The sequence below is a fragment of the Mustela nigripes genome, chromosome 10 (genome assembly GCF_022355385.1).
Source record: "Mustela nigripes isolate SB6536 chromosome 10, MUSNIG.SB6536, whole genome shotgun sequence".
Lineage (NCBI taxonomy): Eukaryota > Metazoa > Chordata > Mammalia > Carnivora > Mustelidae > Mustela > Mustela nigripes.
In genome coordinates this window covers 61,984,412-61,995,947 of record NC_081566.1, presented here as the reverse complement: position 1 = coordinate 61,995,947, position 11,536 = coordinate 61,984,412, and the positions used below count along the sequence as shown (strand labels likewise).

The 11,536-nt window shown below is 58.9% G+C and overlaps 2 protein-coding genes across 13 annotated transcripts; one reads left to right on the top strand and one right to left on the bottom strand.

The window, feature by feature from the left end:
• The first annotated feature begins 461 nt into the window (after nucleotides 1–461).
• Nucleotides 462–4,180, top strand: PPOX (protoporphyrinogen oxidase). 4 transcript variants are annotated; one of them, XM_059413461.1, is made up of 13 exons: nucleotides 462–687; nucleotides 858–952; nucleotides 1,097–1,231; nucleotides 1,329–1,477; nucleotides 1,617–1,749; nucleotides 2,066–2,210; nucleotides 2,319–2,509; nucleotides 2,924–2,984; nucleotides 3,157–3,275; nucleotides 3,360–3,470; nucleotides 3,568–3,717; nucleotides 3,837–3,879; nucleotides 3,964–4,180. In XM_059413461.1, exons 2-13 carry the CDS (start codon nucleotides 866–868, stop codon nucleotides 4,104–4,106), a joined length of 1,467 nt encoding a protein of 488 aa, XP_059269444.1. In that variant the 5' UTR covers nucleotides 462–687; nucleotides 858–865; the 3' UTR covers nucleotides 4,107–4,180. The 4 variants fall into 4 exon arrangements, with proteins under 4 accessions (XP_059269444.1, XP_059269445.1, XP_059269448.1 ...); XM_059413462.1 differs by having other exon boundaries at nucleotides 463–687; nucleotides 1,362–1,477; XM_059413465.1 differs by having other exon boundaries at nucleotides 657–763.
• Nucleotides 4,181–4,274: 94 nt separating this feature from the next.
• B4GALT3 (beta-1,4-galactosyltransferase 3) lies at nucleotides 4,275–9,888 on the bottom strand. Of its 9 annotated transcripts, none has more exons than XM_059413472.1 (9): nucleotides 9,780–9,888; nucleotides 9,171–9,353; nucleotides 8,813–8,957; nucleotides 8,169–8,466; nucleotides 7,419–7,654; nucleotides 6,648–6,838; nucleotides 6,394–6,516; nucleotides 5,191–5,295; nucleotides 4,275–5,056 (listed from the first exon to the last, which is right to left on the bottom strand). In XM_059413472.1, exons 4-9 carry the CDS (start codon nucleotides 8,428–8,430, stop codon nucleotides 4,783–4,785), a joined length of 1,191 nt encoding a protein of 396 aa, XP_059269455.1. In that variant the 5' UTR covers nucleotides 8,431–8,466; nucleotides 8,813–8,957; nucleotides 9,171–9,353; nucleotides 9,780–9,888; the 3' UTR covers nucleotides 4,275–4,782. The 9 variants fall into 9 exon arrangements, with proteins under 9 accessions (XP_059269455.1, XP_059269449.1, XP_059269452.1 ...); XM_059413466.1 differs by having other exon boundaries at nucleotides 8,169–8,443; XM_059413469.1 differs by having other exon boundaries at nucleotides 8,169–8,443; nucleotides 8,813–8,953.
• Between the last annotated feature and the right edge of the window lie 1,648 nt (nucleotides 9,889–11,536).

Genomic DNA, 11,536 nt, shown 5'->3' with positions numbered 1-11,536 from the left:
TGCGAGCACTGGGGCGCCGGGTTCTGCCTGGAAGGGGGCTGTCCCCGGAGGGCGAGGCACCGAGGACCCCTGTTGACAAACACGCGGCACGTTGCCGGGCGGCCCCGGCTCCCGTAGGCCCGGGCTGTTGCTAACATCAAGGAGCTGTTTACGGCGCCGCCTCCCCACGGAGCAGCCCCAGGACTCTATCTGCTCTCCCTGCACCCCGCGCTCGCGGGGCCTCCCCCAGGGCCGTCACCCTCCCCGGGCCTGGGAAGCCGGCGGCGGGGCCCGCGGACCCGGCTCCAGCCCGCGCCGCCGCAGCCCTGGGGGCGGGCAGAGGCTGGCCGGGAGCCTTCCCCCGGCTGGCGCCGAAGCAGTTAAGCGTGGCTCCCGGCCTCCGCGGGGTGGGAGGAGCCGCCGCCAGCTCTGTGCTTTCATTGGCTGGCGCGATCCGGGGACTCCTGGGGACCACCAATCCGGAGGCGGGGGATCTCGGGGACCGCGGGGCGGAGCGGACGCCAAGTCCGAGGGTCCGAAGGGGGCTGGCGGAGCGGCGGCCTCCGACCCGCGGGCCGGGGGGGGGCCCCGTGGCACCCCGAGCCCTGCGCCCGCAGATAGCGTGGGCGGTGCCCTTATCCGCCTCCCCGGCGAGCGCCTGCCGAGGGCCCGGAGGCCTCTTTCTCCGGTTGCCTCTGCCTCTCGTGGGTGAGTCCTGGGCCCTGGGCGGGACCTCAGTGGCCCCTTCTCGTCCGCCGGCTCCGCCGTAGCTGCCCCCGAGGCGGTGAGTGGCAGGGGTGGAACGTGGGACCTGCGCGGGGGCTTCTGCAGAGCAGAGTGCCCCCCGGTCAACCTGTCCGATCGCCGCTCTCCCCTAGGCTTCCCAATGGGCCGGACCGTGGTCGTGCTAGGCGGTGGCATCAGCGGCTTGGCCGCCAGTTACCACCTGAGCCGGGCCCCCTGTCCCCCCAAGGTGAGTGCCCCATCGCTCCAGAGGGACCCCCTTTACTACTCTTTTCCCGTTTCCGGCTGAAGGGAGGGCGCCACGTCTTCCCTTGCGTACCCTTCACCCCGCGGCTATAGGCCTTGCGGCGTGTCTCCCCCCTCCCGTCCCCAGGTGGTCCTGGTGGAGGGCAGCGAGCGTCTGGGAGGCTGGATCCGCTCGGTCCGAGGGCCAGGTGATGCTGTCTTTGAACTTGGACCTCGAGGAATTCGGCCCGCGGGAGCCGTGGGAGCCCGGACCCTGCTCCTGGTGAGAGGACGATGGAATGCCCAGGAGGGCTTGCAGAGGGGCCGTCACCAGAGGACAGACTTGGGAGGAAGTGCTGGTGGGCCAGTCCCTTCCTTAGTTTCTCCTCTTCCTGAGGGTGTATGGAGAGCAGGTTTCTGAGCTTGGCTTGGACTCAGAAGTGTTGCCTGTCCGGGGAGACCACCCAGCTGCCCAGAACAGGTTCCTGTATGTAGGTGGTGCCCTGCATGCGCTGCCCTCTGGCCTCAGGTAACGCTGTCACCCCCTTGCTGCCCCTCGACCTTGGCCGCATCCTCTCACCCCTTCCACTTCCCCACCTCCCAGTCTGTCAGCCCTCCCAGCAAGAGGAGCCACACGAGCGGAAATGACTGTGCCTTCCTCAGTGCAGGGGGCTCTTCCGCCCTTCACCTCCCTTCTCCAAACCTCTGTTTTGGGCTGGGCTGAAGGAGTTGACCACGCCCAGGGGCAAAGACCCTGATGAGACTGTGCACAGTTTTGCCCAGCGCCGCCTTGGACCCGAGGTAACACGCACCAGAGGCCCCCAAATCCCTCCCCTGCTAAACAGCAGCAGAGCCCCCTACTCAGACCTTCCACCTACAGACCTTTCTGTGTCATTTGGGAATATTCTCTCCTTCTCTTCACACCCAGTAGTCCCCAGAACTCAGCGCTGAGAGTGAATGCCTCCACTTCCCTCCTGTTTTTCCGTTATAGTGGGACTGCTCCCCTCCTCGCCCCCAGTCCTGTCCCACCTCCAGTCCCTACTTTGCAGGGGGGCAGTGGGAGGTCCTCTCTGTGGCTTCTCTTCCTTGGCCTCTCAATCCCAGTCTCGTCCTCAAGGTGGCGTCTCTAGCCATGGACAGTCTCTGCCGAGGAGTGTTTGCAGGCAACAGCCGGGAGCTCAGCATCAGGTCCTGCTTTCCCAGTCTCTTCCAAGCTGAGCAAACCCATCGTTCCGTTTTACTGGGGCTGCTGCTGGGGGCAGGTGAGTGGGGGTTGGTTCAAGGGGTGACGATATTAAGGACCACCGGAGTAAGGGACTGGAGGCCAGGGATGCTGTTTTAATGATCCTTCTTTCCCTCCTGCTCTGCAGGGCGGAGCCCCCAGCCAGACTCGGCACTCATTCGCCAGGCTCGAGCAGAGCGCTGGAGCCAGTGGTCACTGCGGGGAGGGCTGGAGACGTTGCCCCAGGCCCTTTACACCCAACTGACTAGTAGGGGCGTCACTGTTCTCAAAGGCCAGCCTGTCTGTGGGCTCAGCCTCCAGGCAGAAGGGCGCTGGAAGGTAGGAGAGCCCCCCGGTGTGTAATGTGTGTGTTTAAGTCTCCATCTTTGCCTAAATGGCCAGGGTTGTTAGGACTTGCTCATTTTCTTGCCTTAGATCCTGTATGAACATGGGCTATCCTAGGGTCTTAGGCCTTATTAGTGGGCATTTCTCCAAGACCTGTTTGATCCAAGCCTGGGGAGGAGTGCTGTTGGAGAGCGGCTTAGACAGGGGAAGGGACAGCCCAGCTCCCCTGCACATCTCAGGGGCCACACTGGCTTCTGTGTGGCCCACTGCCTAGAGTGACAGCAGTGCGGGCTCTGGGCTGACTTCATCCTGGAGCGCACTTAGTCTCTCCTGCCAGTTTGGTGCCTGGGAATCTGAGAAAAAATTCCCATTATGTCTGTGTCTTACACACGTTTTTCATCCTGTCAGGTGTCCCTAGGGGATGGCAGTCTGGAGGCAGACCACGTGATTAGCGCTGTTCCGGCTTCAGGTAATGGGGTCGCCCCTGTCCCCAGCCAGAATGTGGCTAAGTGTAGCTTCCTGGGCCACCAGGACCACGCCGTGCCTGACCTGGTCGTCTCTGTGAGCGTCTGATCGCAGGGAGCATCGGTGAGCCCGCCGGGCGCGCCTCCTGAAACAGGCCTCTGGCTGCTCTCCCCTAGTGCTCAGCGGGCTGCTCCCTGCCCAGGCCGCACCTCTGGCCTGTGCCCTGCGTGCCATCACTGCCGTGTCCGTGGCTGTGGTGAACCTCCAGTACCGAGGAGCTCGTCTACCTGTGCAGGTACGCGTGGCACAGACCAGCGAGAGCCGCCGTGTGGGGCCACTGGGCACCTTCCTTCCTGACCGGGTCTCTTCCTTCCTCCAGGGATTTGGACATTTGGTGCCATCCTCCGAAGACCCAGGCGTCCTGGGAATCGTGTATGACTCCATTGCTTTTCCTGAGCAGGATGGGAGCCCCCCAGGCCTCCGAGTGACTGTGAGCAGTGGCAGATTTGCTTAGCAGGAGTTTCCAGAGGGCTCCTCTGGGCCCAGTAGGTAAGGCCAGGCTGGTCAGTGCCACATTCTCTCCCTAGGTGATGCTGGGAGGGTCCTGGTTACAGACGCTGGAAGCCAGGGGCTCCGTCTTATCTCAGGAGCTGTTCCAGCAGCAGGCACAGCAGGCAGCTGCCGCCCAGTTAGGACTGAGGGAGCCCCCGAGTCACTGCTTGGTCCACCTGCACAAGGTAAGCGAGGAAGTGCCGCTCAGCTCCCACTGAAGGCAGGGACGGTGTATCTGTTGCTATCTCCTCAAGCTTGGCCATCAGCAACAAAAATGTCCCTGTATCCTCTCTTCTCTCCCCAGAACTGCATCCCCCAGTATACACTAGGCCACTGGCAAAAACTGGGTGAGTTGGGAAAGCGGCTGTGCTGAGGAGGGCAAGGAAATCAGACCCCCGGTGCTTAACAGTCCCGTCATCTTCTCCTTCCAGAGGCAGCGACCCAGTTCCTGGCTTCTCAGAGGCTGCCCCTGACTCTGGCTGGAGCCTCCTATGAGGGGGTTGCTGTCAATGACTGTATAGAGAGCGGACGCCAGGCAGCAGCCCGGGCCCTGGGCTCAGAACCTAACAGCTGATCCCCCCCTCCTCCTGGCCATGCTGGCGGCACCTCTTTACCCACGAAAATAAAAGTTGCTGGAGCTTGGCTGGATCTGGTTGTTCTGTCACCTCTGGGCATACGGTGGCAGGGGAAGGAGCAGGTCGCAAGGGGAGGCACGAGGTGCCTGGGAGGCAGCAAGCAGGAGCAGAGGCAAGACAAAGTCCTTTATTAGAAAATATATCAAAATCCCAGCCCCCTGAGCCAGGTCCAGAAGAGGAAGCTACTCGAGCACTGGCAGAAAGTACCCAGGGAGGGGCTTCCTTCACCAAACATACTTCCTCGGAACCATAAATAGAATAAATATTCACAGAGGTCCCGGGAAAAGCCAGATCACTCTTCTCTCCGTGGAAGAGGAAGGGACTTGGGGTCCAGCCCTGCTCTTACCCAGGGGCCAGCGACTCTCAGGAGTCATCACATAAAATCATGACACCAAGGATTCACAGTCATAAGCCCTGGCAGGTGACCCTAGAAAGAGGGACCCCCAGGTCTGAAGGAGCCCAGCTCCAGTCCAGCAGTGAGGAGAGGCCCCGGCCTCCAGCACAGCCCTGGGGTTGCGTCCCCCGCATCCCTCCAAGAGCAGTGAGGACCTGAGGGTGGGGAGAGTACAACCCGTCTGATTCGGTTTCATGATTGAGGTGGGCAGGCAGGACGAGTCAGTGTGAACCGTTGGGGGCTGTGTGGTTGGCAGTAGGTGGAGGGCCGGGCCTGGCTGGGGGCCGGCGCTGCAGCATCTCTTGACGGAAGGCCTGGGAGGAACCAGGCGGGTAACGGGGACCAGAGGGAGTCCGGGGACCCCGAGGGTCCGTTCCAATGTCTGCTGTGATGTTGGTATAGAGAGGACCCAGCTCTCGAGCCAGCAATCGGTATGTCAGCGAGTTCATCCCATCTTGTGTCCAGGAATTCTGGGTACGGACCAGGAGGTCAAATCTGAGGGTCAGAGGTTGGAGAACTAAGGCCCAGAAAGAAACAGCCAGGGACCTAGGGAGCATCAGGATGCAGCGCCTTCCCTGGGGATGCAGCTCCCTGAGCAGCCGCAGCAGCAACCAGGCTGTCCCCCCTACCTGTGCGGGTTCTCCTCGTTGCCCTTATCACCACGATGCTTCACCATCTTGTAGTGCCCCACGGACGTGGGGGGGCGAGAGATCTTCATCCCAGCCAGGCGCACCCTGCGGGGAAAGTGGGGGCACCTTGGAGGACCCTGCGCGGAGGCAAGCGGCTCTACCTGTTTGCTCCGCCCAGCAAGGAGGCGGCAGCAGGGTTCTGTACAACAACTAGCACTAGCTAGGCAAGGAAAGGGCCACACACTGGAAGAGAGAAAGTCAAACAGAAGGAAAGGCAGGAGAATGTAAAGGCGGGATGCAGCCAAGTAAGTCTCGGCGCCTTGGGGCCTCTTAACACCTGGCAGGTAGGTCTGTACCGCCCGCCTTGTTATCTCAGTGGCTCCGAGAAACCGCCCTGGCATTTGTTGGAAAGGACAGGACTAGCCCAGGAGTTACACCCCCAAGCTCAGCAATCCCCACCTAGAACAGCGGCTGCCCTGCCTCGACTTCTCACCCCGCACCACGGGCCTCAGTGTTAGGAAAAGAACAGAACCAAGTCATCAGGACCCCACCTCTGACACACAGAAGCAGAACTGAGATGGCCTGGGCACGTGCTTAAAGAACACATCCATTTAGGAGTCGCTGGGCCCTTTCCACACATACAGAGGGCAAGAATTCAGAGAGGTCATCCCGGAGGACACGAGGGGGGAGGGGAGGCCATGAGTCCAACACAGCAAGCCCAAATTCTCACTCCACTGATAGGAAACTGGGTCAGCTGAGGCTGAAGGTCAAAATGTTTCACATGCTAAAAATGAGCTGGCATCGTGCCAATGGCACAGACTTAAAACCAAAAAGTGATTCTGGGTGACATGGAGCAGAGCCCCTCCTCCCCGGCCCCATAGGAAGTGGTCTGGAGTTACGTTAGCAGAAGGCAGGACTGACTTGTCTCTAGGCCCCATTCCAGCTCTGGAATCTCATGATACTATAGCCCATTGAACTTCTCCTCTCTCCCAGAAACAGAACTCACCAGATCTAGGAGATGGAAGGGTGACAGAGTGGGGAACCGCACGATAAAGCCCGACCTGGGCAGAGAGGAAAAGCTAAGGGAGAGGAATAGGACCAAGGAGCTAAAGGCTGGTGTGAAAGCGCGAGCGCCAGGGGTGGTCTCGGGGGACAGGGATGCAGGCCCCCCTGGGGGTGGGAAGCAGTGGCAGGAAGTCTGACCTGGTAGCAATGTCGTCATCCTCACCGCCCCAGCCCCAGTATTCATTGGGGAAGCCATTCATCTTCAGGTACTGGTCAGGAGTGAGCGCCGAGACTCCTCCAAAGTACTGGGGGTACGGGAGGCTAGGGAGAGAAAGATCCTTGGGTTCCACGAGTCTTTTGGGGAGACATCCCTACCCCACAACCCCTTCACTCTCCTCCTTCCAATGGAGGGTGGGTGTCCCTACTTCCCGGCACCCTCTCGTGCCCTCTACCTGTATCCAAACTTGTTCATGGCAACAGCAACATGCCGGGGTCCCCGGGGGTCACACACATACAGATTGTGGTCGTTCTCAGGCAGGAGGTCCACGTCATGCAAGAACAGGCAGTCCCACTCCTCATCACGTAGGGCTTCCCGCACCCCAACGTTTAGCAGCTTGGCCCTGTTAAATGTTCCATTTCCAGCCTGGAAGGTAACGGAGAAGAACCAGACTACGTCTATAGGTAGCAGCATGGAAGAGAGGGGGCAGAAGTACCCAAGTGAGAGGAGGGGAATCGAAGGGGGGAAGAGGGGAAGGGCAGTGAAGAGAAAGCCAAACTGCCAAACTGTCATTCTTCCTCCAACAAATCGTTTCAGAGCACCGGGATGGCCTGTTTACTCATGCGCGGCTGTTTAGCACTTAAACCTAACAACCACAGCCATGGAAAACAGGGGTCTATAGGTTTTCATTCTTAGACTCTAGGGGAGTCTAAGAATCTTGTTCAAGGTCACATACGGGACAAATAGCAGAACTGATTTTAATCCAACTCTGTCCAATTCCCAAGTCAACCAAGGAAAAATCCCAGAGAGTACAGGACAGTCAGAGTACCCCGAGCAGAGGAAGGAGGAATCGGGGGCCGACAAGCCGGCAGAGGAGGACCAGGTGCTTCCCCACATTCAACAGTCTCACCCTCTTAAAATGATCACGGGGACCCACCATCTGAGAGCGGACTGGCATTTCCTCACAGAGTCCTTACCAGAAAGTGGGGGTGGGGGGCTGGGGTACCTGGTGGATGACGTAGATGCCGTAAGCGAGCTGCTGGCGCTGCAGGAAGGGGTGCAGGTGGTAGAGCAGCAGGCGCAGGTGGTGCTCCCGGGCCCGGTGCGGCACGATGATGGCCGTGCGGGAGCGGGGCTCACACCCCGCGGGGCGGTAGCGGCCCCCCGGTTCCACCCGGGGGTTCCTCTCCGCGATCTCTGCCAGTGATGGCACCGGGCTAAAGGACACGGACACAGGACCCACTGTTGGGAGGAAAGGGCCAGGTTAACGGTTGGAAAGAGGGACCTCCAGGGCCTGGGAACGCCGCTGGCCCCAGTGGTCTGGTTCTTGGGCTCTGCTCTCCCAACAGCTTACACCGAGATCACATACACCGTGAGTTTCCCATCACTGGGACAGCTTTGCAAAGTCTGAAAGGTGCGGGTTCTTCACTTAGCCTGCCTTATTTTAGGGTTCCATAACTCCAGCCTCACTAGGTTAGAAGGTCGAGAACACAGGACTTCCAACTAACAAAACAGCGGCCCATCTACAAAGGAAGCAATCCCCGGCCCAAGGCAGGAAGAGCGTAGGAACGGCCGGGCAGTGAAAAGCTGTGGCTCAACCCAGGAGCCCAATCTAAACTCCAAATCTAGAGGCTGCTTATCTCAGCCTCTGCCCACCTCTGGTGACCTTAACCCGGGTCCTAAGCCCCACGCCTGCGCCCTAGCCCTGTCCCCACACCCTGGCCTTCCCTTTCGTTCCCCCTCCCTCTGCACTCACCTAAAAGAGGAGATCGTTCTGGACAGTAGGGTAGACCTTGAGGAGCTGGAGGGGCCCCTGGGGCAACAGGGGCCCCAGGCAGGTGACTGAGGTTACTGTAGACATCATGGGGATGAGAATAGTCAAATGTCGGCCCCTGCTCTCGGCCAAATAGGGCACTGAGGCTTCGGAAGCCCCCCAGTGACAGGTACATCATGACAGCCAGCTGGGAGCCCACCAGCAGGGCCAGTGTGCAGGGCCGCTCCAGCAGCCTCCGCAACATCCTGGGCTCAGGTCTATGGAAGGAGAGAGGAGAACTCTGGGGGCAGGCAGGTGAAGACCAAGCCAGCAGAGATCATCAGTTAAGAACCAAGGTGGTGCCAAGAGTTAAAGAGGAAAAGACGCAAAGATCGAAGTCACAGAAGGGAGCACACAGGTGTACAGTCATGCGTGGAAAAGAAACAGAATGTAACCACCAGCAGCCCTACCTACCACCTGTCATTTCCAGCCCAAGTCTCACTCTCCTCCACCTCCTCCCTGAACCACTCAGGCCAACTACTCTCGGTCCCCACCCCCAAGGATGCTTACATCATTCAGGGCCTTTTCAAAGGAGTCTCTGGAGAACCTCTCTCCCAATTTTAGAGGGGGGTGCGGGGTGGACTCACCTAGGTTCAAGCTGTCTTCTTCGGGATCATGGGGACTTCAGGGGGTCCCGGGGGGGCAGAGATGTGAGGCATTATCTAAATTGGAAATGTCACAGAGGACAGAGCAAGTCTCCATCCAGCACTCCAACAGTGATCCTGAGACTAGCTGGAACAGAAGTGGTCAAGGATAACCACCCACCCAGAGGGGCAGAGATCAAGATCAGGGTGAAACTGGTTTCCCAAGCAGGGGAAGTGAAGGAAAGTGGTTGGAAAGAAAAGGGGAGGACCCAGAGATGCTAGGTCCCTGGCCTCTCCCCCAGCTGCCCTTGAGTGTCAGGTTTACGTGTACGTAACCATTCCCCACCCTGACAGGACCAACCTGTTTGGGGACTGGGGACGGGACTGCTAATGGAGACATTTTTGCCAAGGGGTAAGGCAGTCACGACAGGATTGTGGAACGGCCTCAGGAGAACCCAGGGCAGACTAGGAAACGGGTTCCTTTCCGTTCTTCACGTGCCGAGGAGCCAGCCCCGCAGGTGCAGGGCGCTCGATCACTTGGGAGCTGCAAGCAAACAGCCCCGGAGCGCGACGGGGAGTAGGATGGGGGTGGCGTCCTCCACCTTTTCCATCCTATCCCAGTCCTAGCGGGGCGTAGGGAGGAGGGTTACCGCTAAAAGTGAGAGGGAGTGGGAGGGCCGGGCAGAGCCCGTTCGGGGTACCTGGGCTGGCTCACCTAAGGGGCGTGGTCAGCACTCTGCAGAGGGTCACAGCCCAGTTCTTTCAGAGCACCCCAACCGCCCACCCCAACCGCCCACCCCAGCCTCCTCTTGCATTTGCAATGTGAGCCCACCGGCCTCTGTCCATATTTCCACCTGGGACCCCCTCCCTGCTCCAGCTGGTCTCCAGACTTCCCCCGGAACTTCTCACCCTCCCCGTCGCCCGAACCTTTCTCCCGGGCCTCTCACCCCATCATCCCCAGCCCACATACCTGCTCTTCTGTTTCCCGTCGTCACCGCCACCCCGACAGCCTGGCAGGCATCGTCACCGCCATCTTGGAAGCGGGCGCCGCTGGGCGGGGCCTCACGTCACGGGGCGGGGCCTCGCGTCACGGGGCGGGGCCTGGGTGGAGCCTCCCGGGCGGGCGGGGCGCGGGGAAGCTGGTGGAGGCGGGAGCGCGGCAGGGTGGAGCTGGGCCGCGGGGGAAGCCGGCGCGGGCGCTCTCCGCTCCTGACGGGATGCTCTTTCCCACCCCTCCGACTGGGAGGACAGCAGCTCAAATCAGGACTCTCGCAGGGCCCGGCCTGGCCCAGAGGCCAGTGCGATAGTTTCTGGCGCGTCGCAAAACCTGTCACCGCAGGCCAGCCCGTTCCCGGGGTGTTCGGTGTATCAGAATTGTTTCTTGGGCGCCTGGGTGGCTCAGCGGGTTAAAGCCTCTGCCTTCGGCCCAGGTCATGATCCCAGGACCCTGGGATCGAGCCCCGCATCGGGCTCTCTGCTCAGTGCAGAGCCTGCTTCTCTCTCTCTCTCGCTGCCTGCCTCTCTGCCTACTTGTGTTCTCTGTCAAATAAATAAATAAAATCTTTAAAAAAAAAAAAAAAAGAATTGTTTCTTGCTCAGGGTACATTGTTTCGACTGCTCTGGCGCATTATTGTATCCCCATGATGTCCCGCAGGCCTTGATAGAAACGATTAGTTAGTTAATAAAAAATGATGCACTGAGTGAGGAGGAAAGGGCGGCGTCTGCTTTAATGTAAAATTGTGTTTTCCCTGACATTACAGTAAAATGGACGCTCCGTTAGTTTGCAATATGTGTATCCTGTGGCTTCCACTATTGCCTTAGCACGTTGTGTTTCTTAGAAACAGATGTTCACACCCAGGAAACTTAGGATAACTCACAGCGTGTTCTTCCAAAAGGGAGGGATATAAACAATATAGTGAAATAAATATGATTGCCCAGAAATTGCAGCTCATTCACACGTAGACACTTGAGAGAGACTTCCCAGAAGTGATGGTTAATGGGGAACCAGAAGGACTCGTTCTATAGCACATCCATCTGCCTTAAGAGGTTCTGTTTCCCGGAGAGCAGTTCTGCAACTCTGTAAGGAACCGATCCACATGCAGATCTGGACGGATTGAGGTTCAATGCTCAATTGCTCCCTACATTGTGCAATAAACAAAGTAAAACAAAACATAAAACAGTTTTTGCCTCCATGTTCATGCTCAATTCTGCATCCCTGATCCGTAAATATGTGTTCCTCAGATTTCCTTTAAACTACGTATCGGATTGCATTGAACAGACAGAGGTTTCTGGGATTTGTCCTGCAAAACCCGCCACCCCACCCACAAGTTTGCAGGCACGCTAAGGAATGTTGTTTGCGAGACATAAGTGACCCAAGGAGCCTGGTTAATTGACATTAGTGGGCCTCCAGCTCAGAACTGGCCCTTCTGGTCTGGACGACAAGAGCTATAAATTTGCCTTGCATTCCCTCCATCTCCAGGCTGGGCTGCCCCCCCTCCGTCCCCCAAGGAATCCGGGAGGGGAGGCAAACACACCTAGCCCAGGCTCCTTGAATATGTGAAGACATGATAACACAGGAATGCAGCTCCCTCCAAACTGCACGTAGGCAAACAAATGCTTAATTTCAGACCCCATCATTTGCCCTACAAATACGACCCTTACGGGGAGTCCCCGCTGAGGGGCCTCTCCATCAGCACTCCAGCCTGGCTGACTCCACGGGCCACGCCC

Excerpts from the sequence above, each read along its gene's own strand:
- PPOX (XM_059413461.1), top strand. The coding sequence starts at position 866 with ATGGGCCGGACCGTGGTCGTGCTAGGCGGTGGCATCAGCGGCTTGGCC. Across the intron at positions 953-1,096 it reads GGGCCCCCTGTCCCCCCAAG|GTGGTCCTGGTGGAGGGCAG; the intron begins GTGAGTGCCCCA and ends TCCCGTCCCCAG. Across the intron at positions 1,750-2,065 it reads AGCGCCGCCTTGGACCCGAG|GTGGCGTCTCTAGCCATGGA; the intron begins GTAACACGCACC and ends CTCGTCCTCAAG.
- B4GALT3 (XM_059413472.1), bottom strand. The coding sequence starts at position 8,430 with ATGTTGCGGAGGCTGCTGGAGCGGCCCTGCACACTGGCCCTGCTGGTG. Across the intron at positions 7,655-8,168 it reads AGAACGATCTCCTCTTTTAG|TGGGTCCTGTGTCCGTGTCC; the intron begins GTGAGTGCAGAG and ends TCCTCCCAACAG. Across the intron at positions 5,057-5,190 it reads AACGAGGAGAACCCGCACAG|ATTTGACCTCCTGGTCCGTA; the intron begins GTAGGGGGGACA and ends TCTGACCCTCAG.